Source organism: Zosterops lateralis (assembly GCF_965231275.1).
Source record: "Zosterops lateralis genome assembly, chromosome: 16".
NCBI classification, from domain to species: domain Eukaryota; kingdom Metazoa; phylum Chordata; class Aves; order Passeriformes; family Zosteropidae; genus Zosterops; species Zosterops lateralis.
Window position 1 is genome coordinate 6,967,916 of NC_139776.1, and position 26,353 is coordinate 6,994,268.

A 26,353-nucleotide genomic window follows, 5' to 3' on the forward strand; every position below is an offset into this window, starting at 1 on the left:
AGCCACCAACACCACAGCACTGCTGGGCAGAGGGATTTATGCACCACAGGCACCCAGCTTTCCCCAAGCACACCACCAGGAATCAGAATACCCTGCCCAGAAAAGCAGGATACAGCCCCCATGTGAGCACAAGAGGCTGAAGGACAGCACACATCGAAAACTACTTTTATACTTGTTTTCATCCTGCAGTTTCTGCCTCAGTCTTGAATCCTTGTCCAACCAGGTTCCCTTGCCATGTGTACTCTCTCCTTTGAACATTATCTCCATTCCCCTTCCCAAACTCTTCCACTCTCTCTAAGCCCATCCACCTGAAGGATGCCATTAACGGCACAAAATCCCTGAGCAAGAGCCTCTCAACTCCCAATGCCTCTCACTCACCTTTGGGGAACTACAATTCCACAGGACATCTGTGATCTACACCCTCTCATCAGCTATTCCAGAGAATGCTCAGCTGTTTCCATTATGAACCCAAAGAAAAAAAGGCTTTTGCTTCCAGACCAACCGTTTTAGGCTTCCCATCCATTTTGGCAAGAGGCCGCAGCCCAGCTTGGTGCAGCCACCACTGGCAGGCACCTTCCCAGAATGGTGGGAGCCTGATAAGTCCAAAGGTTTCTGCTATCAGACCCACTCTTCCCAGTCAGAATCAAAGGGCGAGACCACGCTTGAAGACAACAGAAGGAAACAAAAAAAAAAGAAGCTGTATTTTATACATAGTCTCCAACAAGTAATAAGGGAGTTTCTCCTCCAACTAAATACATGTGATAATGCACATCCACAGACCTGGATACAGCTGCTATAGCCTCAGGTGTAAGACAGTACAGCTTCTCATTCTATGATCACAAGAAAGTTAGGAGGTTGGGGTAAAAATAGTACACACCACAAGTGTTGAAAATTGAAGACAGTGTACAAAAGGTCCCAAACACAAAGCTTTCCCTCTCTTGAATTTGCTTTTTTCCTATCTGCACTTGGAGATAGAAACCAAACCTCCCAGCCACAGGCAGTCGCAGCTGTGTAACAGCACAGTCTCCCAAAAACTCTAAATAAATGTTCTTCCTTCAAAAGGGCTTTCAGGGATTGCTGAGTTTTGCCTTATTACTTTAAACCACCACTGTGCTTAATGAACTCAGACACCTAAAAGAATAAGTTTTACTATATACATTTAAAAAGTGAGAAAAAGTTCTCTAAAAAATATGCCTTTGAATTTGACAAAATGCTCCTGCTGCTCAGGTGGGAGGAACACCTCCAAGCTGTGCAGCAGCTTGTTAGCAGAGACCAAACTAAAGCACCTAAAGAAGAGGAGCCAGCCCGGACCTTTCCCTGTGCTGCTGGGCTGCTCCCAAAACTCCACCCATCTCCTTCAAGGACACTCAGTGTATTCCAACAGCAACAGCCCAGATCTGCTAACAAGGAACCAACATCAGAGGGGCCAAACACTAAAGGGGGACAGGGAACACATGCCAGGGTCAAGAACAGAGGGACTGCCACATGTCAGAATCCATACAAGCACTAACTAAAGCTTGTGTTTGCAGGGAGAAATCAGAAATTAACATGGAACTGCCACCAGAGCCTCACAAGACTGCTCCTGTCTCCTATGTGACACCAGCTACAATGTTTTCATGTGCTGCAGAAGCTGATGGCCATGCTGGGGAAAGAAGGAAGCAGCTTTTCCATTTGGGAGAAAGCTCTTTCCTGTCATCATCCATGTCTTGTCCTTCAAAATCTGTGCCACTGAAAGGGCAAATGCAGCACAAGCAGGTTAAGTCCTACAGAGATCTCTAATGCAGCTGAGGCCAGCACGCTCTAGAAGGTATTTTTCAGCTTGGCTGCCACAAGCACGAGAATCTCTCCAATCTTTTTCTGCCAATTCTCTATGTCCTTGGAGACATCACACCAGAGCTCTCCGTGGCGAGGTTCGGCATTCTCACAGCGCTTCCTCACCTCTTCTTGTTGCTCCTACAGGGAAGAGAAATGACAGTTTGTCCTGGTTTGTTCCAGAACACAGCCAAAAACTGAAACCTCCCTGATTCAAATACTCTTCTGAATTATAGTGGGGTTTGGGGTCTGTTATTTTTAAAGGAAGTCAAAGTAAAAATTCAGCAGCAAGTCTCCTGCCTGGCTGAACAAACTGGCTGAGCTGCAGGTAAGCAAATTTTGACTATTGCAGAGAAACTACAGCAGGAACTTCCTGTGCATTACCACCTGCAGGAGCTGTGTCAAGTGAAAGGTCTCTGGGAAGTCAGAAAATAAACAGCCCCATCATTTCAGTGGTATCAGCAGTAAAAACTGCTGTAAGAGATTAGAGCTGGATGTTCCTCTGGCTGTGTTCACGTGCAGCCTGTACTCGACACTTGGGAAGAAACAACCCCAGTTACACAAACCCAGCACCACAATTTCCAGCACAATCCCCTCTAAGCAAGCTTGCGTTTTACAGGAGGAAGATTGATTTCAGAGATTTTTGCATGAACCAGCAGGACTCTGGACAGCAAAGCGGCCTGAAACACAGCTCAGCTAATGACAGCACCTTTTAAAAGCCACCACACAGGCCTGTTCATGCTCATTCCTGACCAGGCATGACAGCCAGCCTCCCCTGTGAGCACACAGGCAGGAGCAGTGGCAGCGTGCTCAGCCCAGCACTGCAGCAGGGACTGGGCAACCCCTGCCAGGCAGGGATTGCTGCTGCCTCCCCTGTTCCCAGGCACACACTCACCTCTGTGCCGTGCTGGAGCTCAAATTTGTAAAAGAAGGCCCAGGCATCCCCCAGGTCAGAGTCTATCTTCACGGTGCGGTGGAACCACTCTCGGGCCTTGGTTATTTTACGCTCGCTCCAGAACAGCCTGTTGGGAAAAGCAGAGGGGAGTTGACAAACAGCCTTACTTTAGAGGAAGAAGCCAACCTACAGGAGCTCCAACGCTTAAAGGCTTTGCAGGTGTTCAAATTCTTTGCTCTCCTAGGAAGTAAACAGCAGATTTTTAGGCAATTTGCAGACCATCCTGCCCCTGGGAAGGGAGTGAGAGAACTGAAAAGAACATCCAGCACTTCCTCTTCACTGCCCCACAGTGGGGCAGGGTAACTTAGAGGATAACTTAGCCCCAGGCACAGACAGACCTGCTGAGAGGGGAAGCATTACTGAGCTCAACTTTTGCTGCCTCAATTGCTTTAATTTTGCTGTTCCAGATTTGGTGTGGAAGAAACAGGATTACTTGCCTACATCTATTCCCACTCCTTCCACTTCTTTACGTTTCAAGTCAATTTTAGCATCTAACAATTAAATAACTTCTAAAAGCTGGTAACTGGCTGGTGGATGGCCACATGCTCACACCTATGAGGCCTACTGGAGTGGAATGGAGCAGCCATTTCATCCAGGCACTGATCAATGCTGAAACTTCTCCCCAGTAATGAACCAGCTGAGTCAAGAGTCTCTTGGTTTCACTTCTTTGCATTAAAGAGTTCATTTGAGCTATAAGGTCTTTATCAAATCAGCTACCCCTCATAAAGAGCTTAGCCTGTCATAAAATTATACAGCTTATGTGATTGGTTTTAAGCCCTATAATACTCTTGATTGTTCTGTGTTAAATAAACTGTGATTTACAAGAACACAAACAATGATAGCAGAGGTTTAACACCTGCAAGCAGTGGCCATTTTCAGCAACATATTTAACAAAAGTTTGTCACAGATGTGTGACACTCTGTACCTACAGAGGCAAGTCCTGATGGGTGGTGGAAGCTGTTTATGTTGGGATTAGCTGTCAAACAGCCTGAGGTTGCACCAGAAGGGGCCTGGGAGCAGTTGCCATAAAGCAAAAGTTAACATTTTTCTCACTTGCTGCTAAAGCTGAACAAGTCAGCTGTCAGGATCTGGCAGAACCCAGTGTTGCAGTCACTGGAGTGTATCCTACAGTTTTCTTTGGCTTATAAAGTAGAGTTGTGAAAGAATTGGGCAACTTCGAACAAAATGTCTCCTGTATTAACCTCTTCTGTTAGTCACAAAGGCAGAAAATTAAGTTTGTTTCCATCACAGCTGCTGTAAGGCTGTTCACACATCAGAGCAGGATGTAGCACTAGTCAATTCTAACAGCAGGTTTTCAGCGCTGGAATCCTCACACCTCAACCTGGACAAGAAAACAATTCCTAGTAGATTACCTTTCCATTTCAGAGAAGCAAACTACAGAATGGCTGATGGTTTGCATTCTGTGAAAAGGCACACCTGAAGAACACTGACATAGGAAACATTCAAGAGCAGAGTATCTAGTTCAGAATTTAAAAAGACACCTGACAGAATCCAGGATAGAGAGAAAAGATGAAAACTACACAGTTGGCCACATAAAACTTGAAAAATAACCAAAAAAAGTCCCTATTTTCACAGATACTTAAAACACATCCTGAACCACTTAATAAAGCCTAGTTCACCTGACAGTGCAGTGAAATCCTCTTCAAGGGACAGAAAGAAAGCAGAATGCAGTGTGCCAATACCCAGCACTGGCAAAGGGCTTTGTGTGAGTGTATTGTTGCCTGTGCCAGTCCCAGATCCACCAGAACAGCTCGAGGGCAGGCTGGAATTAAGGGAATTGCACAGTTACCAGGAGACAGCTGCAGAGCTGTTCCTTGGTTTGAGACTTATTGGAGCTGCTGCAGCCAGAATTACATGGCTGTGCTGGAGTGCAGTGTTCCATCCTGGAAGCAGCCACACACAGACATGGATATTTTTACTGCATCAAGCACAGGAACTCACTTGGCCACAGCCAGCAGGACATGTGGGTCATGTTCACACTTCTTGAGAGCATCCACACTCTTGGTCTTTCGTTGCGGTCGCGCTTCAAGGAAAATTGCTTCTGACCACAGGATTCCTAAATCAAACCAATTAGGAAGATTGTTTAGTGTTATTTTGAGGTTAACCCTCCCCACCCTGACATCAGGCCAGTGCTCTGCAACACAAGCAGCAGTACAGCCCCAACCCTGGTGGTTATTCACCCCCAACCTCATCCCAGATCATTCTTCCCACACGGGTGTTTCATGTAGTACTCTGAATTTTTAGCTACTGTGTGCACCATGCTGGACCTTCAGCTCTGGGGGGTTCTATACCACAATTCCTGCAGCTCCAGCATCGTCTAACCCAGAGCTCAGGCTTTTCAAATGAGACACTGCAAACTCTGGGACAGAGAGGGCAAATCAGCATTTCCAAAGGGAAAGGTATCTGTCTATTTGAACAGGCAACTGCAGTGGCAAAAGTCTCAAAAAGTGCAAAGTACAGTCTGGGAGCAGTTTCAAGGGTGCTGGAGAGCACCACAGTCTTATTGATGCTGGCTCCACACACATTGATGAAGGACAGAGTTGATCCAGGAAAGCTGGGTTTAATCCCTAGCTCCTCTCACTGCCAAAAGCAAGGAAGGAAATATGCTCAGGAGAGCATGAAATCTGCAGTTTCTCATGTCAGCCAGGCACACCTGATCACTTCAAAGCAAAGCCTGAGAGCTGGTGTCTGCCAGGACTCCATCAAAGAGCTCCCACTTCCCATAAACAGCACCAGGGGAACACACATGAGCCTTGATAACTGCAGTGACAGACAGGAGAGAGACTCTCTTCTTCTTGCTCTTTATATATAGGATCACAAACACCATAATATTTCTATTTTATTCTTTGTGCAGCCTGCCATCCATCAGGAACCAATTCAGCAATCGATGGACCCAAACCTCTGGTTTACATGACCATAAGTAGCCAACAAGCCAAGTCCTGCGGGCTTTGATTATGGTTTGTTGAGGTCTAAGATAAAGTTGGAAGCAATTGTTTAAACAAAAACTGAGATCCTGTTGCCCATTTCCATAGCAACAGGCAGATCTGTAAAACAGCCTGTGGTGGCAAACACTCATTAGGTCATTCACAACAGCAAAGCAGGATTTTGGGGGGTGCTGCATTGGTGACCCACTCACATGGAGAGTACCTTGCAATGAGTTTATCATGTCGTAAAAGTCACTTATTTCCCAATTATTTTACTGAGACTAAAGCACCCACCAATTAAACATCTTTCAAAATCTAGCCTGAAGGCAAGCCAAGCCTTGCCTTGCAGTAAGTTACTACAATTTGTAGTTATGTGACATCTTCTCCCCAGAAATGTCAACATGTTTAAATAATTAAGTCTTCCTGCAATGGTGCCCCAAAATAGGCATGTGTTAGGTACTTTATCCTCCCATCCCAAGAGGCTAATGTTTCCACTGCTGGTTAGAACTAACTGACTTACATCATATGACCTCTTAGCCTTCTCTTACATGAGCTAAAATAATCAAAAACCAGCACTGAACATTTATGTTTCATGATCCCATAACCATGACTGTGGTGGAAATTCGCTGCCAGCACAAGTTATTAAACTCACAGTGGTGCAACCAGTGCAGGCAAATGAACTGGGAGTCTCCTAAGGCCAGCTGTACTCCAGAGGGACAGGGAAAGCACCATTCTTTTTCCACTAAACTTCCTAACTACAAACATTAAAGTGTCTTTCTTTCATTTTAAAACTTGGCAGACTTGTACCAGCTTCTGAGAAAAGCCCACCCACATCCAAGATGCTTTTGCAGGAAGCTTGGGGATAAACTGTGGACCATGGATCCAATAATATACTGGGTACTGCAAAAAAAATGGAACAACACCAACTCCTCAGGTGTGAGAGAACACAAAGTAACTGGGATTGTTCTGGAACATCCTCAACATTTCCTCTGCACAAGGATGACTGACACTTCTCCAAAACACCATATTCTGACACCTGGCCAGAAAGGACATCTTGGGAAAAAATGTGTTTCTGTCAACTGGGCAAAACAATTGTGTTTAAGGTAGAACTGAAATGCAGCTCACCTGAATTGGGGCACTCTTGCAGTGCCTTGGCCATCAGTGTGTTTGCAATGTTCTTCAGCCCAGCTCGGTACTCCAAGCGCACAGACTCCAACCTGGTAGGGAAGAGACTCTGATGGTATTTATGACATTTACTAGGCTGAAACAAACAGTGAGTCACATGAGGGTCACTGGAAACTGCAAACATCTGCCCATATTCTGAATATATGTAGGTGACTGACATGTTCCCATTCCCCTCTATCTAAAAATAAATGTGACTTTCATTCCCGAATGGCCCAGATAAAAAACAATCTGAAAACGAGACTGCAACAGAAAGGAGAAAGCCCCATGCACTCTGCATGCTCCGTGCACTACAACTATCAGTGAAGAAATAACTAGTTCCCAGATCCTTAGAGTAGCTGGCCAGGATCGCCAAAGCTTTTCTGCCATTCAGAGAAGTTATTAGTCCAGAAGAAACTCCAGCATGGGCATGGCCCTAAGTCCCAGGCTCAAATGGCTGAGATGATGTGAAATAGCTGGCCTGTAGAATGGATTGACTTGATAGCCCAAATTCAGTTCAACTCCACACAACTCACCAGAGATCTGGATTCTTTGGGTTCTTCAGGCGAGACTTTTCCAAGATAGCTCTTGCTCTAGTCAGCTGCCCAACTTTCTCCTCCAGCCTGGACAGCAAAAGCCACAGAGGTATGGAATGGGGGCATTTCTTCAACTGTTTAAAAAAAAAAAAAAGTATGTCCACAGGTAAACTTGGAAAAAAAAAATCTTCTAACTCCTATAGAAAAAAACTTCCCTCCCTATATCCTTCAGAAGAGTTTAGAAGAAGAGAGACCAAGATGATTATGTCTCTCAAATTTCTCCAGTTAGTCTTACAGCACAGAAGTGAATTTTTTTTCCTGCATCCAAAATAATCAGGTCCATCAGGTATTACTGAGCTATCCCAGCAACAAGAGAAAGAACACACCTCCCTTAACACAGCTACAATTTGTGCTCCTTCTGCAGATGGAGGGCTCTCATACATCCCCAAACCACAGCAGAGTATGCAGGGAGTCATTAGGATATGGACACGGGCAGAAACCTGTGTCCAAATTACTTTGATGGCTGTTGACTTTGAGCATTCATACCCAAGGACACCAATTACCATTTAAAAGAGAGAGGAGTGCTCTGTAGGCCACCTCCTTTCACAGTGTGTATCTAAGAGCTGCTGAAAAAGATATTCTTTTAAGAGTTCTGGTTTTAATCTTTACAGGTCTTAGAGAATTACTGTGCAAAGCCTTTTTTCCTGCCTGTGAGGAGTCAGACATACAGAGACCTCTCAAGCAAGAAAGTCAATCTTGCATGTGGGTAATGGGTAAGAGAAATTCATGCTTATTTAATTTCTTTTTTTTTTTTTTTTCTTTTGCTGTTTTAAGCAATGACAGGAATCATCATTTGGTTCTCCATTTTGATTCAAAGACAGACATCTCTCCATGCCAGCAGGACAAAGCAAACCTGCAGTAACATCCATCTTACCCCTTGATTATAAGCCTCCCGTGCTTTCTCTACCAGCTCTTTTTGTTCCTCAATTTGTCCTTTCATCATCCACAATTTGGGGAAGTCCTCATAGTGCTTCAGGGCTTCCTCACAGAGCTCCTGGGCTGCAGCAATGTTCCCAAGCACCCATTCCAACTTCACAGACTTCATGAAGACCTGGAAACAAAGCAGAGCTGTTTACCACCAGCAGCCACTGAAAGACCATTAATCTGCCAAAGCAGCAGGTTCCCACTTTCATGCATCCATTAGAATGTTATTGATGAGCTACAGTTTGAAGTCAAGTAAAAATTAAAATATCAGAGTTAAATAACAGCAGGAACAAGTAATAATGAGAAAGATAAATGCAAATACTAAAGGAGTTAGCACAGTGTCATCAACCTGTATCTCACTTATTCACATAATTATTAACATAGAGCTGCCATTTGCATTATAACCGAATCATAGAATGGCTTGCATTGGAAAAGTAGTATTTGTATAAAGAGCACAGCTTTAACAGCACAACCAATTAACAAACCTGAGCCTCCTTCACCAGCACAATCTGATCTCCTCAGATCCAAGCTAACAAGACCACCTTTTCTTACTTGCGGCTTTAGGCTCTGTTGTCCTGCTTGTTACAAATATGTATTTTCTGCCTCACAAATCCTTCCTTCTGGCTATGCAGGGAAGTCACAGCTATGAGAAGCATATTATAGACCAAAGGCTCTCTCACTGCTCTTTGATCCCCATCCTCCCCATTCCCAACCTCCCCCCACTGTGACCTCAAAAGAGAGGCATCAAATCTGAGAGCAGAGCTTCAGCCCCAGCTGCAGAAGCTCCCTGGCTCAGGGAGGAAGAGGACAGTTAAAAAGATGTAGGATGTAACAACAACTGAGGGGGAGGAACAGAGGACAGAGATGAAACTAACTTTTTGTTTACTTGGACAAGTTAAAATGCTTTTGTACGAAGAGCTGAAAATTGACAGTTTATCATACCAGAGTTAACTGGAGATAAACACAGGAGTGTAGCTTTAAGCACCAAATCACCCTAAAGTCATCTTTAGTAGAAGCATAAGTGAGTCTTCTGTGAAAGTATTTTCTCTTTTTTCCAAGACGTGCTTTTATGCAAAACAAACATTACACAAACAGCTGTAAACTGGGAATTTCCTGACTTTTGCCATTTCTGTAAAAAACCAATTGAAACCCTTCACTTGATCCTAGCCTTTTTTTCCCATCATGCCACGACTTTGTGTCGCAACTGGCTGGAGAAGCGCTCGGCAGAGCGGCCACATGCCCCGGAAGGCAATGGCAGGGAGCCATATGGTCAATCCCTACGGCCACAGAACTGAAGGAACTCCTCCTTCCGTCCCAAATCCCTCTGTGGCCAAGAGGCCTGAGCCTCTCCACCCTCCACACATCCTTACCCTTGCTGTGGGGGCACTGCTGCGAGCCTTTGCCAGCAGCCTCCTCGCTCTTTCATACTCATTGTTCTCCGACTCGAGCTTCACGGCAGCCAGCCAGATCTCCTCGCTGTTGGGGTTGGCCTGCAAGAACACAAAGTGACAGACAAATGCACACAGTGAATCAACAGCAGATTTAATCCTCTGTTTGATCCAGATTAAAATTGAAATCAGAGCTTTGTCAATCCGCAGTAGGATTTTTTTCAGTGCAAGCTCCTCCCAGTCTTCTTTGACCTTTGAAGTTTATAGAAATCCTCCAAAACAGATGGGCAACACAAAGATATTTGCCAGTTTAGAAGTTGGATGCTTCTCAATGTTGAAAAGCAGTAATGCTTGATCCTCTGAACTTCCAGTTTAAATACTGAAAACATCACAGGGTCTGCCACAATGAGACCCTCATTTTATTACCCTCAAGCAAAAAAGCTGCAGCTTGAATTCCCCACTGAGGTCTGTGAAAACTCTTCCAATAAAAGTCATTTCAGTGGCAACCATGTCAAGAACTTTTCAGCCTAGTAACAAAGAGCACCGAGAACAGATTAAGGAAGTATCTTTTACCTTCCATTTCAGGACCTATCTTTTTTTTTTTTTTTTTTTTTTTTTTTCCCACTTAGCTTTTAAGCTTAATTCCCAGTATTAGAAACACTCTGCCTATTTTTGCTACAGCATCCAGCAGGCAATTCCCTTCATTAGCAAGTTTGATCCAAGATGTAAGTAATGCAGTGACCTCATTAGGGCAGATGACAACCCCTTCCCCTGAGGTGACCCAAGACAACAGGATTTTGATTCATGACTGGGGTTGGTGGGAGCCATGCTAGTAAAACTGATGGGTTGCAAACTCACAGAATCACAGGCTGGTTTGGGTTGGAAGGGACATTAAAGATCATCTCATCCCAATCCCATGGGTAGGGATGCCATGCACCAGACCAGGTTGCTCAGAGCCCCATCCAACCCGGCTTTCAACACTTCCAGGGATGGGGTAGCCACAGCCTCTCTGGACAACTTGTTCCAGAACAGAACCTGGTGTAGAACTACTAAAAGGGCAGTCTCACAGCTTTGCTTCAGCTTGCTGCTATTTTACAGGAGAACCTTTTGCCACACAAAGCAATCAAAGAACAGCGGAAGTCTCCATCACTTTGAAAGTCAGCAGTAATCAGGTGTTGACAGAAAAAGCCTGCTCTGGATTCTTTAGCTGTCACATTTAACACCCTTTGACAAGTGTAACAGACCCACCTGGAAAGCAAGGGCCAAGATGCTTCTGGCTGCTGGCACATCTCCTGCCAGCCACTTGGATTTGGCTCCCATGAGCCACAGCACCTCTGCTTTGGGACAGTGAGCAACAGCTCTCTGCAAAAGAGCCTCCAAGGATTCTCTGAAGACAAGAAACAGCAAGTTACAATCCCTCAAGGTACTGCCAAAGGCGAGCTCTCTCACACCATTTCCACTATCACTCAGTGTTATAAATATTGTTGCAAAGTCCAGTGTTGTAAACCTTGATAAGTTGTTTCATAACAAGGAAAGGGTGGGGTCCTTTTTCACAAGGGTTCTGAAATCAGCACTCCACAAACGGCTCATTGTTCAGACACCTTTGATAACCTCTGTGGAAAGAGCCCTCACACAAACAGCTCCTTTCTCTTGGAAAGAGTCATTCTGCTTAACAAACCTACGTAGAAACTGAGACAGGAAAGTTTTCAGAATTATTAGATGAGGTTGGCTTGATCTTATCCAATTTGCTTTTTTCTCCTCTAGCAAATATACCTTTCAGGTAAAACATGGGGTTTAAAAGCCAGCCACCACTGGGAAACATGCAAAAAACAACATCAAAAGCAAAGATACACTTGTTTCCCAATAAAAAAAAGCTTCACTGAGGAAGAACTCAGCATCTGCAGTCACTTCCACAACACAGCCTTGTTGGCTCTAATAAGGATGATTCCACATGTATAAGTGGCCTACTGCAGAGATTGTTTGCTTTAGTCTAATCTGTGGGCAGAAAGTTTCTGACATGTAAAGCTTTGTGAATAAACTTTAAAAAGAGCCTGAGCTGTAAAAGTATAACACCAATCTTAATTCAGAATGTGATACACATTCACAGTGTTTAATCAGAAAATACCAGAGATGCTTGGACACATTCAGCTATGATGTGGTTTATCTATGAAAACTAAATAAAACACATTTTAGGTGATTTGTATCCCCCTATTTTTCCAAAGATGCCTTCTCAAAGACAATTGTTCCTACCTTGTCTCTTCACAGCTATTTTTACCACATAATCCCTACTGCCATAAACCATTTTATGACTTCATAAAACTTAAGGATGTTCTGAGCACAACAATAACAAAGAAGGTCAGACCCGCAAAAAACGCCAGTGAGTTTCATCCAACTGCACTAACTCTGCATTTGCCCCACACCAGGGACCATCCTGTAGTTTTCCTTCCTCCCCAGCCTGTCCCCCTGTCACAGAGATTGTGCAGCACACGTACCTGGTGCCATGGTTCTTTTCAAAGTAGGCTGCTCGCAGCCACACACTCTTCTTGCTCGGGAAGACTTGCAAGGCATAGGCATAAATGGCTCGGGCACACTCCAGGGCATTATGAGCAACACACTGAGGGAAGACAGATCAGAACTAAGTCAGCTCAGGGGAGCACTGGAATCGAGAGCAAGCAGGAATTACACATGCATAATTCAACCCAGAACTCAGTAATTCGGTATAATCCATGAATTGAGGACATTAATAGAGAACAGAACACTTACAATCAGCTTTTTAAAAGGAAGCAGGGAAGGAATTTCCAAGTATCTCTCTCTATAGAGCACAAGTATCCCTGGTCTTTCAGTGGGACTGACACTCACAGGCCAGCTTGAAACATCAGTAAGGCATTGGAAAGGCTCTCATGTTAGCACTTCATTTTGTTATTTCACAGGCAAAACCCTAAACACCACAGCATGTGCCCCCCACTGCTCTGAGCCCAATTCAAGGCCAGTGAAGTTGGACATTTCTCATGCTGAAATATGATTTAGCTCTTAGCACATGTTCAAACTATTCCCCTAAAGCAAAAAGAAGCCTGGTAAAACTTTTACCCACTCCCTTGTCCAGTCTTACATTAACTCCTGAGCTACAATGCTTATTGAAACTCAACTCCCAGCTCCTTTACCCATTACTCAATCTCTGTTGATGGCTCACACTCACAATAAAAATCCACACCAAACTAGCAGACAAGCTATATTGATGTCAACTTTTTGTTTAGTAAAAATTCAAATCTGAATAAAGCTCCATAATAACCTCCTGAGGCAGAGACTGGCCAAAGGCAGGCAGGTGGTGTGGGACTCACATCCACTTTCACTGACAAAGCCATTTCCCAGGCACACATTCCATTTCCTCTAATTAAAAAACGCCAACCCACAATAAAACAAAACCAACAAAAAGCAGCATGACAGCTGGACATACACTGTCTGCATCTTCCATCCAGGTGTGTTTCCGATCTTCTTCCTCGATCCCAATCCCGATCACAGCTCTCATGATTGCCTGGCATGTGGCCACACTTCCAGCTTTATCACATTCCTCGGCATCCTAGAAACAAGAGGAAAGCCCTGCTCGTTTTGAGAGCTCAGCACAAGAGGTTAAAGTCTGCAATGGCAACTCCTCATGCACAAACACAGAGATATTGTGGTCACTGACACAGTACAAACATCTCACTGCTCAAACACACCCTGACATCGAGCAGGAGCCTGCACCCATGAGGAGGGTGCTAGGGATGTACAGAGAATCATCCACAAGTTGGTTAAGAAACAGATCACATCAATTCCATCACTGAAAAGGTGACAGTGTGTGATCTCTCTGGATCCAAAAGTCTTTTCCTACATCTCCACAACCCTAGGCTGACCCAAGCAGGGACCTGGCCAATAAAATATGCAAAAATTTTACAAGTAAGAACTGTAACATCAAAACTACTAACCTTCTTTCAGCTTTGAGATGATCAAGTCTCAATTAGGGCTTAGCAATAACTAAATTTAAGAGTACCCCATCAAGCAGTGTAAAGTCAAAGGTGCAAAGACTCTCTCACCAGAGCATGTATGGAAAAGTGGAGTTTCCTGACACACAAAGCTTTCAGAAAGCCAAGCATGTCTTGCTTAAACTTGTTGAAAAGCCCTCTGATCAGATAACAGAAATGGAGCAGTTCTAGTACTGAGAAGGAACTCGAGACCAGTTCTAGTACTGAGAAGGAACTCGAGACCACAACGATGCAGAGGCTGTGCTTGTGGATTTTTTTAAAGAGAAGATGAAATTAACCTTTAATTGATTTACTGCTGTAAAGAAAGTTAGAATTCTTTTAGATATTAACAAGGATATCCATTTAATACTAAATACTTCATTCAATATCAATGCTCTTAAGCAGTATAAGATTTTGCTGCCTTGACCCACTGTAAATTATTTTAATAGGAAACTGCTTGAAAGACTTCTGATCAAACAAAGCACAGAACATATTCAGTATGCTCATTCAGGAACGAGCTTCAGTAGAGGACTAACAGAGTATTTCCTACATGTTACAAATGCAGTATTTGTATTGATTTCTCATAATTCTATTTGACAAAGACTTGTAGGGCAAACAAATACCTGTCAACCCAAAAGAGACATATGCAAAAAGTACATAAATCCTTCACTGAAGGCTTTAAGCCTCTGTCCTACTTAAGGCAGCAGCTGCTTCAACTTGAAGCTACTTATCTTCCATGACAGAAGCAAACCAGACATTTCTCAGCAAAACACATGTGACATTACCCCAGGGTATCACTCATGGCCTTTACCCTACTGAGCTTTTTAATCTCATCTCTTGTCTCTTCACAGGGACCTCCACTGATAAGCCAGGTGCAAAATTACTCTGTCCCATCACACCCACCATCAGCATCCTTCAGAACAGAACCAGAAGAGTCCCCCTGGGCCTTCAAGCCTGAGCTCATACCTGTATCCACTGCTCCCTGTTGATTTCCACCCCATTAGCCCTAAGAGATGTGATGGCTCTGTCAATGATTTTCTCCACCATCTGGGTGTTTCCATTGGCTTCCTCCAGTTTGGCAGCAGTAATCCAGATGTGACGATCCGTCGGGATATTCTCCCGGGCTTTGTTAAGGACTTTACGAGCGTTCTCATATGTCTCCAGCCTTGCCAGAGCCAGCCACAGCTGCAGAGCAACAAAAGATGGATTTGAGATGAGAACAAGGAGATGACAAGGCTGCTGCATGGCAGTGTCAAGCCCACAGAGATAAGCAGCTTCACGCTGCTTGCTACTGGTTGGCAACTGTCCTCAAGCACTGCAAGCAGGCTGTGGAATACCAAAGGAGGAGAGCAGACACAGGCTGCTACTGCTCTTGAAGCTCAGTCCTGATCATCTCTGGGTATCATCCCCATCTGCTGGGCTGTTACACTCCTATTTTCTGTTCATATCACCTCTCAAACAGCTGAATTGAACACTCTGGTTTGGTGTTTCAGAAACGAGTAACTTTTAGATTCACCAGCTTCAAGGTTCACTTGTTTTCCCAACTGTCAAGGCACCACACATGGACACAAACATGGCTCGGTGCCTACAGCAGGCACAGCTGTGCACTGCCATGACTAACCTAACAATTACACACCAAAATGAGGCATGTAATGACCACCAGACAATTAACTCCAAAGACAAAAAACACATTCCACTATTCATTACATCCTTCCCACTGTGGCATGAAGCATGTGGGAGAAAACCTTGTGTGGAGAAATGCTGCTCTCACCCTGCCTTTTGCTGCAAAGCTCTACTGTCAGCCTGAAGTGGGGTGTAGGGGCTTTTTTTTTTCAATTCACTTTTTTTTTTTTAAACTCACTTCAACACTGGTTGGACAGCATTCCACAGCCCTGCTCAGCATGATCCTGGCATCCTCAGGTTCCTCCAGCTCCACGGCTGCTTTCCACAAACGCACTGAGTTTGGAACATGCTCAAGGGCTAGAGAGGAAAAATAATTATGTCAATAATGATAAAGTAGTTTACCAATGAGATCTGTATTTTTTAAACATGATATAATAAAGGATTTGTGCTATTCCAAGGAAATGTCCTGAAGGAGGGAAGGGAGGGAATTTACTTATTTGGGCTCTTGCTTCAACAATGAGAATTTAAAATCAGAAAATAAAACACTTAATCATTTTAATTGGAAACAGATTTTGGAGAGCCAAGGGCTTTTTTGCTGTACAAGCTGTAATTGCATCCTCCTCAGTAAAACACCTGGCTGAACAAAGCCTCCAGTCTCAGCAAATGAGCAGATGAAGATCTTCAAAACTGGGCAGCTTAAATCAGGCAGGGTCTGCCTTTATAGAAAATAAGCTTCTTCAACACTAACTAATAATACAGCCTTGTTCCTTACATGTTGAAACTGCCTCCTCAAAATGCAGTTTTCCTGTAAGCCTCTCCTGACAGCTTAATGAACCTCAGCTTAACTTACCAAAAAGCTGTTGTCCTGCCACACAAATATAAAACAGGGATGCATAAAAACTTAAAGGTCTTACTGACATTAAGCCATGACTACCAAGTGCGCTTTCAGCTATCCAATATGGACTCCATCTAATTAGGATTCTCCAAGGCTTCCTTAATCTTGTCCAAGAGTTAGCTGCTGCTGGTAGAACTGCATTCTCTGCAGCCTGTCCTACATGTGCTGTCTGAAACATTAAATGCTAAACAACAACTTTCCTCAGCCCATCTCATTAAGAGAGATTGAGAAACCAAAGGGGTTTTTTAGCCTTTTGTCACTCCAATTTGCACCCCAGACTGCTGGAATCAGCTGCATTGCAGCATTACTTCCACTGCTTCCATGGTGACTGTACACAAATGAGCCATAGTAACAGAGGACTGAGCTCATTCCTCTTCAATAAAGCAAGCACAATCACAGGGACATAAAAATGAGTGGGAAAAGGCATCTAAACACACTTTAGAACTCGCTAGGCTTCCAGACAAGGCTGTTCCTTGAGGCACTGCTGCAGAGGCAGTGCTGAGCCTCAACTCAGAGCACATCCCACCCCAACACAAACACAGAGATTTACAACAGACATTAACCATTTGTCTCCAAGTCTGCAGTTGCAGGAGATTTTCCTGAAGAACATAAGTGAATAATATCAACCTCCAAGAGCTGAAAGCATCACTCTGCAGGACAGAACATGTTTTCATAAATACAGAATTCGATTTTCAGACCTCAAGTTGTATTTCAGCCACTCAGCTTGCTGGGTCTCCAGTCAGACAGAGGCTTTAAGAACTCAAGAGGTTCTGCTGGATAGTAGAAATGCACACAGCAAGCAGAGAGGAGAAACACACTATGAAAAGTCACACTTCTGTGACACTACCTGGCACTCAGTCTTTTTTATTTTGGAGAAATAATGGGTTATGCTGCCACTTAAGGCTCCAACTCCATATTACTGATGCTCCCTAGGCAGCAGAGGAGCACTGTGAAGCTGTTAACAGACAGAAACTGGGAAGAAAATGATAAATCCAGTTCCATTCCACCAACAGCTTTGTATCAAGAGATTAGGTAGGTGGTTCCAAAAACTGAATGTTTTTCTCTTCATAAATAGACTGTTTGAAGCAAAGCTCAGTACTTAGTGGGTAACTCACTGCTCTCACACAAGACCCTTCCCTACCCAAGCTGGACTCACAGATCTATTTCTACTCCTTTAAAAGTGTTTTTCTGTCCAACATCCGTGACTGTTCCTGAGAAGGACACACGGTGTCACAGGAGCAGCACTTCACACTGTGTGGCACTGCAGAGCCAATGGAAATTTAAAAAGCTACCAAATAATATCTGAACTCTTTAGAATTTCAAATCCAGCAACTCTGAGGTGCCTTTCATCCAGATGTAGTAAGAGGTCATTTCACTGGAGATCGGCAATTTTACATGCAAGAGGTAAGAGGTGGGAGGCAACTAATTCCTTTGAACCTGAATCATTCAATACTGCAGACTGCTTCACAATGATTCAGTAAATGTATTAAATCCAGACCCTTTTCCCTGTCTAGATTGAAGTCAGGAGATGCAGCTAATACAGTTCAGTAGTCATGAAGGAACTAATCTCTATTGATTACTTTAAGTAGCTGGGCCTGTATCAAAGAATTCATATTTTGAACTTCTGAGGAAGACCTGGGTTCAGAACAACACAACAAAATGCTGTTGAAGAGATCATTGTTTGGGAAAGACAGTAATTCCATGAAAGAGGAAAAACCTCCAAGTGCAGTGCAATCCAAGAAGATGTAAGGTTTCAAGTAAGCACTACAGAGAAAGTCTGTCAAGGACAAAATTTGCTACACTAAAGCAAATCCTGCAACTCAACAGGCTCAATGATATGAGAATCCCAAGGCCTCTAAAGCTCCTCCAGCAACAGCCACTGTGGTGTCTAACAGGCTACAAGCAAGTAGGAACAGTCAAATTCGGTATCATTTCCAAAAAGTATCACAAGGTGACATCTAAAGCACCTTTTTTATCCTTAGGACATAATTTTTAAAATTGCTTTCATCTACTTATCTAATTGTGATCGAGCTGGAATTGGCTTAGGTAAGTGAAATACCATTTTGGGATTGTTCAGTACCAGCAGCTTTCTGCTGAAGGATGTTTTACAAACCCTTCAACACCTTTGTCCTTTGGCTCAACAGCAACAAGTTCCACCATTAGCAGACAAAATGACAATTGTAATTTCAACAAGGAAGCAAAAAAAAAAAAAAAAAACACACCTGAACTTACGGCCACATCTTGAACAATTCACACCACAATACAAAGAGTGCAATGCCTTCATTCCCTGAGCCCCCAGGAGCTCTCACCTTTCCTAAGGACACGTTTCTTGGCACGGATGTCTGTCTCCAGCTCTGCTGCTCTGATATAGATCCGCACAGACTGTGGCAGGTGCCGCACAGCCTGGGCCACAACGGCCTTGGCTGTATCTCCAGGCTGAAGCCGAGCAGCTTCCAACCAAACATCTTCACTCTGTCAGGAAAAACAACCCATCTTCCTTTACATCACAACAAGAATATAAAGTCAATATAAAGTCACAGCTTCTGGCTAAGCAGTTGTTTTGTAATACAGTAGACAGTGAGGCTGTACCAGGCTTAACAGAGATTCTGCCACTCATGAACCACAACTTTTTCCTACTATCCCACAAGGTCAGCAGGGAAGCAGAGCAATTCTGACCTTAGGGCACATCTCTGTTCCTTTCATGATGAGGTTTCGAGCCACCTGGAGTTTGCCAGTGACCTCCTCCAGTCGGGCTGATGCTATCCAGGCTGGTGGGTGATGAGGGTTGGTCTCTCGGACAGATTTCAGGAGCAAGCGAGCTTTTTTGATATCACTAAAGGAGGAGGAAAAACAGGAAGGAAAGTTTTCAGCACACTGGGAAATAATTCTCCTGAACCAGGATGTGCTCAGATGCACAGCAGCTGTGACCTCAATTTTTTCCATACTGGAGACACAAACTACATTCTACTGAAACAAGCTTACAAATATACACCAACACAGCAAGATCACAGTGAAAACCAGTTAAGTATTTAAGCAAGACTTTTGGGAATTAAAGCTGGGCACTTGCAGCCAGAAGCTGATAAGCCCAAGCACTGATGTAAATCAAGAATTAGCATCAATATTTGCACATATTGCTCTGATTTAAAGAGCAATTCTTTATTAAACAGATGTCAAACTCCAGGCTAAAGAGGTTCTCAGAGGTCGTCAATCAAGCCTAAATTAGCAGCACAGAGCTACAATTAACCAGGTTATTTCCTGGCTGGCAGGCAGCCACACACTGCCATCACTCTGGCATGGAAATAGGGATGGAATGGAAACAGCCTCCACAATTGATGCATCCAGGTCAGACGCTAATACTTCAGCTGAAAGACTAGACCAGATCTCATGTTAAAAGAATTCATCCTCAAAACCTCACCTGGCATTTCTTACAAACTAAATGCCAGCTGAAAGCACCCACACAGACAGATTTCCATTTACGTGTAGGATCAGTGCCGCTGCTAAGAGGATAAATCTGTTAATCCTTCTTAAACTTACTTGATATCTCCTCCGTGTGTGGGAATCATGGAATTCAAGTCTGTCAAGTATCCTTTTGGGTCCACCACAGTCTGGCCACTCACAGAGTCCGACACCTGAGGAAGGCAAGTCAGAGTTACTGGAATGACCACTCAGAGCCCCTGAACGCCCAAAAAGACACTGTGGCTCTACAAAAATCCTAGATATTCATCTGTTCCCAAAAGCAAGGAAGGAGGAAAACAGAAAGCCTTGCTTATTAGCTTTTTCTGTTTCTAAAATACACAACATTAAAATCCAGACAAGAAGCAGCTTGGTGATAAGCAGTCACCCAAAGGTCTTGCAGACCTGCCTGCTAAAGGCATTCTTTTTAGAACAAACCAGATTTAGATGAGAAAACCAATGAAAAGAAGTCAAAACTTAGTATTTTTCAGCAGTTTGTCCTGTTTGTTCTTACAGATGCTTCCCTTGGCAGCACTACCTGTGCTGTTTTGCCTCAAGGGCACCTCTGCTATAACCAGGTAGTCTGTTCTCATATAATGACCAAGAATTCCAGGGACAAACTGGTATTTCTTCAGGAAATGCTATTAATTTTGAAGGCATGAGATCAGGAGAGACGGACTACAAAATAATTTCACAGCTCAGCTGTTCTTGGATCTTCTAACACCCAAGAGAATTTAACGCTTTTCTAAAACCAGGACTTAAACAGCAGCACAACATCAACCCCAGGTATACCTGTGACACATCCTGCCTTCCCACATCCTTACCTGGCTTAGCCTCATATCCATCAAGGTGTTCCTGGCTTGGCCAATCTTCCTCATATCCAATTCACCTGTCCCAGGTGTCATCAAACCTGGTGTCATTCCTCCTGGGTATGGAGTATTCAAACCACCTGGATATGGAGTATTCAGCCCACCAAATTGCTTAAAAAAAAAAAAAAAAAAAAAAAAAAAAAAAGGTGAGAAAGTCAATCCTAAAATCTCTTCTGAGACTTCAAAAATTATTCAGACTATTGGCTGATTTGCCCTTCCCCAGAAGCTGTAGGACACAGATGCTGAATCCCCACAGGTAGTTCTGATATGGCTTCCCTGGATCCCAAAACATTTCTCATACAGGATTTGCAAGGTATAGGTAATTACTAAAGTTTAGTCCAGTCAGTGAAATAAGCAACAAGAAAGTGAAAAATCCAAGCACAGGTATCTGAACCTGGCACATTTAAACAATAATATCTGCAAAGAAGTCCCATGGACACCTGGAGCCAGCCTAGGGTCAGTCAGCTGCTACTACAATTCTGTAACCACAGTAGACTCCAACCACAGAGCAACAAGCTAAGTTACTTCATTTTCAATTGACTGAAAGGCAAACAATTTTTAACACAACCACCCCAGAACTAGGCAAACCATTAGGTGAAAGCAAACTTTATTTTCTGTTCCCTTTTTGCAAGAAGCTATTGTAACAGAAATAGTTATGCTCACCAAAACTTTCACCACCCTGCATTCAGCAAACAGGAAAAGAAACACTTTCTTCCATCTTTAAAACAAGAACCAGGTTTTCCCTGCTTATCCCCATAATTTCTCTGGTATTGGCTGTACACTGAAAGTCTCCACCAAGCACACGAGTTCAACACCCAGAATTCCTTTGTCAGACTCATAAACCACACCAAACTTGACCAAGTTTTTGGTCAAGTATCTTTCCCCAAATCCCAGTTTAACACTCTTCTCTAATCCAGTTTGCCCACAGCTTGCCCAGGTTTGCTGTGTACTCACTGTCTGGCGTGGATCCACAGAAGTGTGATTCTCCCCTGACTGCAAATGCTTGGCAAAGAAGCTGTCGGGGACAGGAGTCAACTTCTCATAACGAGGATTCCTCTGCCGCTTGTTCCTGGCATCGCCAACCTCGGGAATGCTCAGCCACTCCTCCTCGGTCACCTCGGCTAATTTCCGCTGTTCAGACAGGAGTTATCGTCAGTACTTGCTGCAGAAATGGCTTTTTAAGTGCTCTAACTCCTTAACAGATTTATTTTCTTGAAATAATTCAAGATCAATTAAACGTTTAAGGGTCAGACTTTTTTTCCTAATCCAATGTACAAAAGAATTAGATGCATTTAATTAGAATTTGGTTTTAGTCCAGACTGAGATTCCAAATCAATTTTGTTATTAGATCCAGTGCTGCAAACATTCAGATTAATCCTAGTGCCTGGAGCATTGAGTGGTTTATTACTAATCATTAGACAACAGCTTAAACAATACATTTTATTTAAAAGAAGATTTAGAGTCAGGAGATTCTGCTCAGCCACTCCTGCAATGCCAACAAGTTATCATTTTCCCTCAAAGACAGAAATGTAGCATTTTCCATAAAGAACAAAACAAAAATGACCAATATTAAAATTTGCAGAAATTTCACTGCCTTGTGTATCCACATGAACAGTGTTTATTCTTCCAGCAGAAAGTAATTCTAATCTGGAGAATATCAAAGAATAACAAATATACTCATTTGCCAATACATAAAATCTGAGCAAAGAAACAAACACACACAAAAGAACACACAGCCACTTCTTGTATCTCATAAAAAGTCACATTTCAGACATTTTCTTCCTTACTTTCAAGTCTGAGAACTGCTGTTGAATTTTGGGTCGTTCCATACGGTACTTTTCTATTTCCTCTTTTTCTCGTTGTTCCCTTAGGAAAAGGAATACTGAGGTTATGCTCAAAGTAACAATTGGCAAGTCTTGGATTAAAGCGTTGATGTAACAGAAAATGTGTTTGATAAGAGTCAGGGCATAAAAAAGGCATTTTCTCCAAGCTTAGATTATTAACATTATAACAAGAGATCCTTTATCTAATAAGACAGTATTATAGTGTGAAAACAGACATCTCCAAGTGAACTTCAGTCTTTAACCTCCTTTTAATGAGCAGTGAATTTAACAAGTCACAGACTGTTTACGAGCATGAGGCCACTTTTCTAACAATTTCCAGTCTACTGTGCAGTCTGTGATGCATCAATATCAGCCACTCAGCATCTCCCCACACCATCTTAATGAACTACAGCAACTCTTAATTAACTACAGTGAAGTAATTTAACCACATCCACTATCAAAGCAAGTGGTGCAAAATACCTGTCATGCTCAATTAACCAGAACACACCCCCTGCCAGTGCTGTAGCTTATCCTACCTCCTTTCCTTCCTGCGTTCATCCATCCTCTTATCCAAAGCTGCATATATAGCATCTGCTTCTTCATCATCTTTTTCATAGGGACCACTTGAGAACAGGCTCCCAGCGTAGCCATTGAACTGGGAAATTGGAAAGAGAGGGGGGGAAAAAAAAGAGGAAAAAAGGCAGTTTTTTAAGTTTCTGTTATGTGCCTGATATGTTTCTGCTACAGCCAACAATTACCTGAAAATGCATTCACAGGCTGTTTCTGACAACATTGCATCAGACTAACACATCCCTAAATAAAAGCATCCTTCTCCTACCACCCCATGGTGGTGTTTATTCTCCCACACCATTTCAAGCAAAACTACTTCAAAATTGCTTCTTTCAAAATTGCTTCTCTCTCTAAACCACTTCTCTACAGCAACAAATGAGATCCCAGGGTAGAAAAGCCATTCTCTTCCATTAACCACTTTTTCTTTTTACACCAGTGAAAGCAAGCAGAAAGAATATCATAACATTCAACCAGCCAAAGTGAGACTCAAACACAAGAGACTACACAGGCCACTTAAGGACAACATATAGCACAGAATCAGTCACTTTGGTTGGAAAAGACCTCCAAGATCATCAAGTCCAATCTTGCCAGAGCACACAAGCTTTAATTTGTGGAAAATAAAAAAAAAATACAAGCCCTAAAATACTTAAGCTAATTTTTATTTATAGATATTTATATAATACAGGGTTTAGATCTTTATAAATATATAAAAATAAATTTATCTATATAACTATATTAATATATATTAATATATCAATAATATATATTAATAATATAGTATAATTAATATATCAATTATACATTATTAATTAACAATTAATATTATATCCATTAATTATATGCTAATTATCTATTAATTATATTATATATAATTAATAGATAATTATGTTAATTATATATTGATCCTACTATATATTATATAATTATTTTATATCTATTTTATATATATTATATTACTATAATTAATCTATATAAATAAATCTATATAATATATATTTATCTATATAGATATATTTATATTTTCCCAAGACTCTCAGGGCTCTGTATCAGTAATTAAACCACAATCCGGAGAGCAAGGCCACAACAAAAATCTGTAAGCACCGTGCCATGGTGCATACTGAGGTCTCAAACAATAAATAAAAAAGGAAATGCTGCCTGCAAACTACAGGAAATTCTGGTTTTGAAGCCTCAGCTAAGAGCAGGGCTCACAGCAAGATCAGGGAACTCAGGGATTCTTATTCCACCTGGGGGGAAAACAACTGCAGGGTGATGAAAACCTCCTCACCTCATCGTAGTTGGTGTCATTCAAATCCTCATCATCATCATCTGCTGTCTGGTTCTTCTTCATCTGGTCGCCCACGGTCCTCTTGCCGGGCGGGGCGTGCCGGTCGTCCACGGGGTCGTTGGCATCGCGGGCAGGGCCGATGTCAGAGCGGGTGGTGAACCCCGTGGCTCTGCAGGGACAAACCAGGGGCTGTCAGCTCACTGCAGCCCCAGCCTGACACAGCCACGGCTCAGGATGGGCAGGGAAAGTATTGTTCTTTTGGGAGAATGGCATCAGATACTCCATGTGAGCAGCGTTCATAAAGCCAGGGGGGAAAATGGCCTTGGAATCATGGAATAGCTTGGGTTGCACAGGATCTCTGAGTCACCCCATTCCAACCTCCTGCCATGGGCAGTGACACTTTCCACTATCCCAGGTTGCTCCAAGCCCCATCTAGTCTGGTCTCAGACACCTCCAGGGATTGGGCAACCTTTTATAGGAAAAACTTTTCCCACAACTATATTGCAACCACCCAGCTCATGGCTCTGCCACCGACCCTGTGCATGGGCTCCTTTCTAAACTCTGTCTCTGGGTCTCTCAGCTGACCCTGCAGGCTGTGGAGCAGCAGAGGCTGGGCGTCTGGGCAAAGGAATGGGGAAGCTGGAGCTCTTCCACACTCATCTGACAGCACCTCTTGGGACACAGCCAACAGCATCTCCCCAAGGAGGGTAGGAGCAAATCAGTGGGGCGCAAAAACAACTCACAGCCAGCAGAGGCCACCCCAAAAATAGTCTCAGCCGCCACCAAACCCCCTCACTGTTCCCTCAACAAAAGCTCTCAGTCTGACAATTTTTCAGACAGCCCCACGCACACAGAACCAGGAGGGACACAATGCTCTGTCGGTCCGAAGCCCTCGGGAACTTCTCCTCGGAGCCAGGCTCCCCTTTAAACACAAACCCGCTCAGCTAAACAGCGAACGCGAACCATTAGGAAGGGACAACATTGAAAAGCGGCGCGGGGCCACCCCGAGGGGACGGGGATGAGTGGGGCAGGGAGGTGATAGCCCAGCCAGGCAGCGAAAGGGCTCCGGGAGAGCCCCCGGGCCCAGCGGAGCCACCGGGCTGTGAAGGGACCGGGGTGGGGGGGTCAGGCCAGGCCTAGCGGCGTCTTACCCGCGACCCAGCCCCGGCACGTAGCCCAGGGGCGCGGGCATGCCCAGGAACGGCTTCTTCTTCTTGTTCATGACGGCGGTGGCGGCGAGGCGAGACCGAAGCGGGACCGGAGCAGGAAGCGGAGCAGAGGCAGGAGAAGCGGCCGGGAAAGCGGCGGCGGAAGCTGCGGCGAGAGCAGGCGGAGCTGCCCGCGAGCGCAGAGCGGCACTTCCGCTCCCGCCGGGGAGCAGCGCGCCCCCTGGCGACGGGGAGGGCCTGGGGCGTGGTGAGGATGAAGGGGATGGTGAAAGAGGGAATGAGGATAGCGGGGATGTTGAGCTGTGCAATGAAATTCAACATTTATAGCAATTTATTATTTTTATTGTTATTAAGAAACGAGTAACTGCTAAGGGGCCTCCCAGGCGGTGAGCGGCCCTGCAGGGAGCAAAGCTGACACCCTGTGTTTGACAAGCCCTTTATGGGAAGAATGGGTTGGGAAAGGGGGCAGAAGGGTCAGGATCATCCCAGGAGGGCCTGGAGCTGGATAAAGCCTCGGTGCTGCTCACCCTTGTTCCCCCAGCCCTTGCCTGCAGAGCTGCGGGGTGTGAGCCTCGCTTCCCCCCTTCCCTCCTGCTACAAACTTCCAAGACAAATCATCTGTGGGAGCAGAAGCTGCTGATTCCTTCCGAGGGTCAATTTCTGCTCATTCCTCCCGAGGATCTCTCACTTCCAACTCTGCTGTGTGGTGGCCAAGGGGTCCCCCAGGGATGCAGGTCCAGCCCCTCAGAGCACACGGAGAGACCCCTGTGCCCATCCGCCCTTCCCAGGATGTCCCAGAGCTCCTGCCTCAGTTTCCCCAGCCGGAGCCCAAGGTAGGCCTCTCTTGCCCGCCCACACCCGGGCTCAGGATTAATCAGCCGCCACCT

At 44.1% G+C, this 26,353-nt stretch overlaps 1 protein-coding gene across 1 annotated transcript; it reads right to left on the reverse strand.

Moving 5' to 3' along the window:
- Positions 1-1,682: 1,682 nt before the first annotated feature.
- PRPF6 (pre-mRNA processing factor 6) lies at positions 1,683-25,609 on the reverse strand. Its single transcript, XM_083873501.1, has 21 exons — positions 25,449-25,609; positions 24,298-24,466; positions 22,979-23,097; positions 22,407-22,485; positions 21,574-21,750; positions 20,575-20,730; positions 19,832-19,926; positions 18,974-19,130; positions 18,607-18,769; positions 15,641-15,759; positions 14,746-14,964; positions 13,236-13,358; positions 12,274-12,395; positions 11,030-11,168; positions 9,764-9,883; positions 8,344-8,520; positions 7,410-7,543; positions 6,838-6,929; positions 4,730-4,844; positions 2,708-2,834; positions 1,683-1,953 (listed from the first exon to the last, which is right to left on the reverse strand). Exons 1-21 carry the CDS (start codon positions 25,517-25,519, stop codon positions 1,801-1,803), a joined length of 2,826 nt encoding a protein of 941 aa, XP_083729627.1. The 5' UTR covers positions 25,520-25,609; the 3' UTR covers positions 1,683-1,800.
- Positions 25,610-26,353: the final 744 nt, after the last annotated feature.

What these genes read in the sequence shown, in the direction of transcription:
- PRPF6 (XM_083873501.1), bottom strand. Translation starts at nt 25,519, where the DNA reads ATGAACAAGAAGAAGAAGCCGTTCCTGGGCATGCCCGCGCCCCTGGGC. An exon ending in ACACACGGAGGAGATATCAA is followed by an intron (nt 19,131 to 19,831) that starts GTAAGTTTAAGA and finishes CTCCTCCTTTAG; the next exon opens with TGATATCAAAAAAGCTCGCT. An exon ending in TCTTGGCCCTTGCTTTCCAG is followed by an intron (nt 9,884 to 11,029) that starts GTGGGTCTGTTA and finishes GTGTTCTTGCAG; the next exon opens with GCCAACCCCAACAGCGAGGA.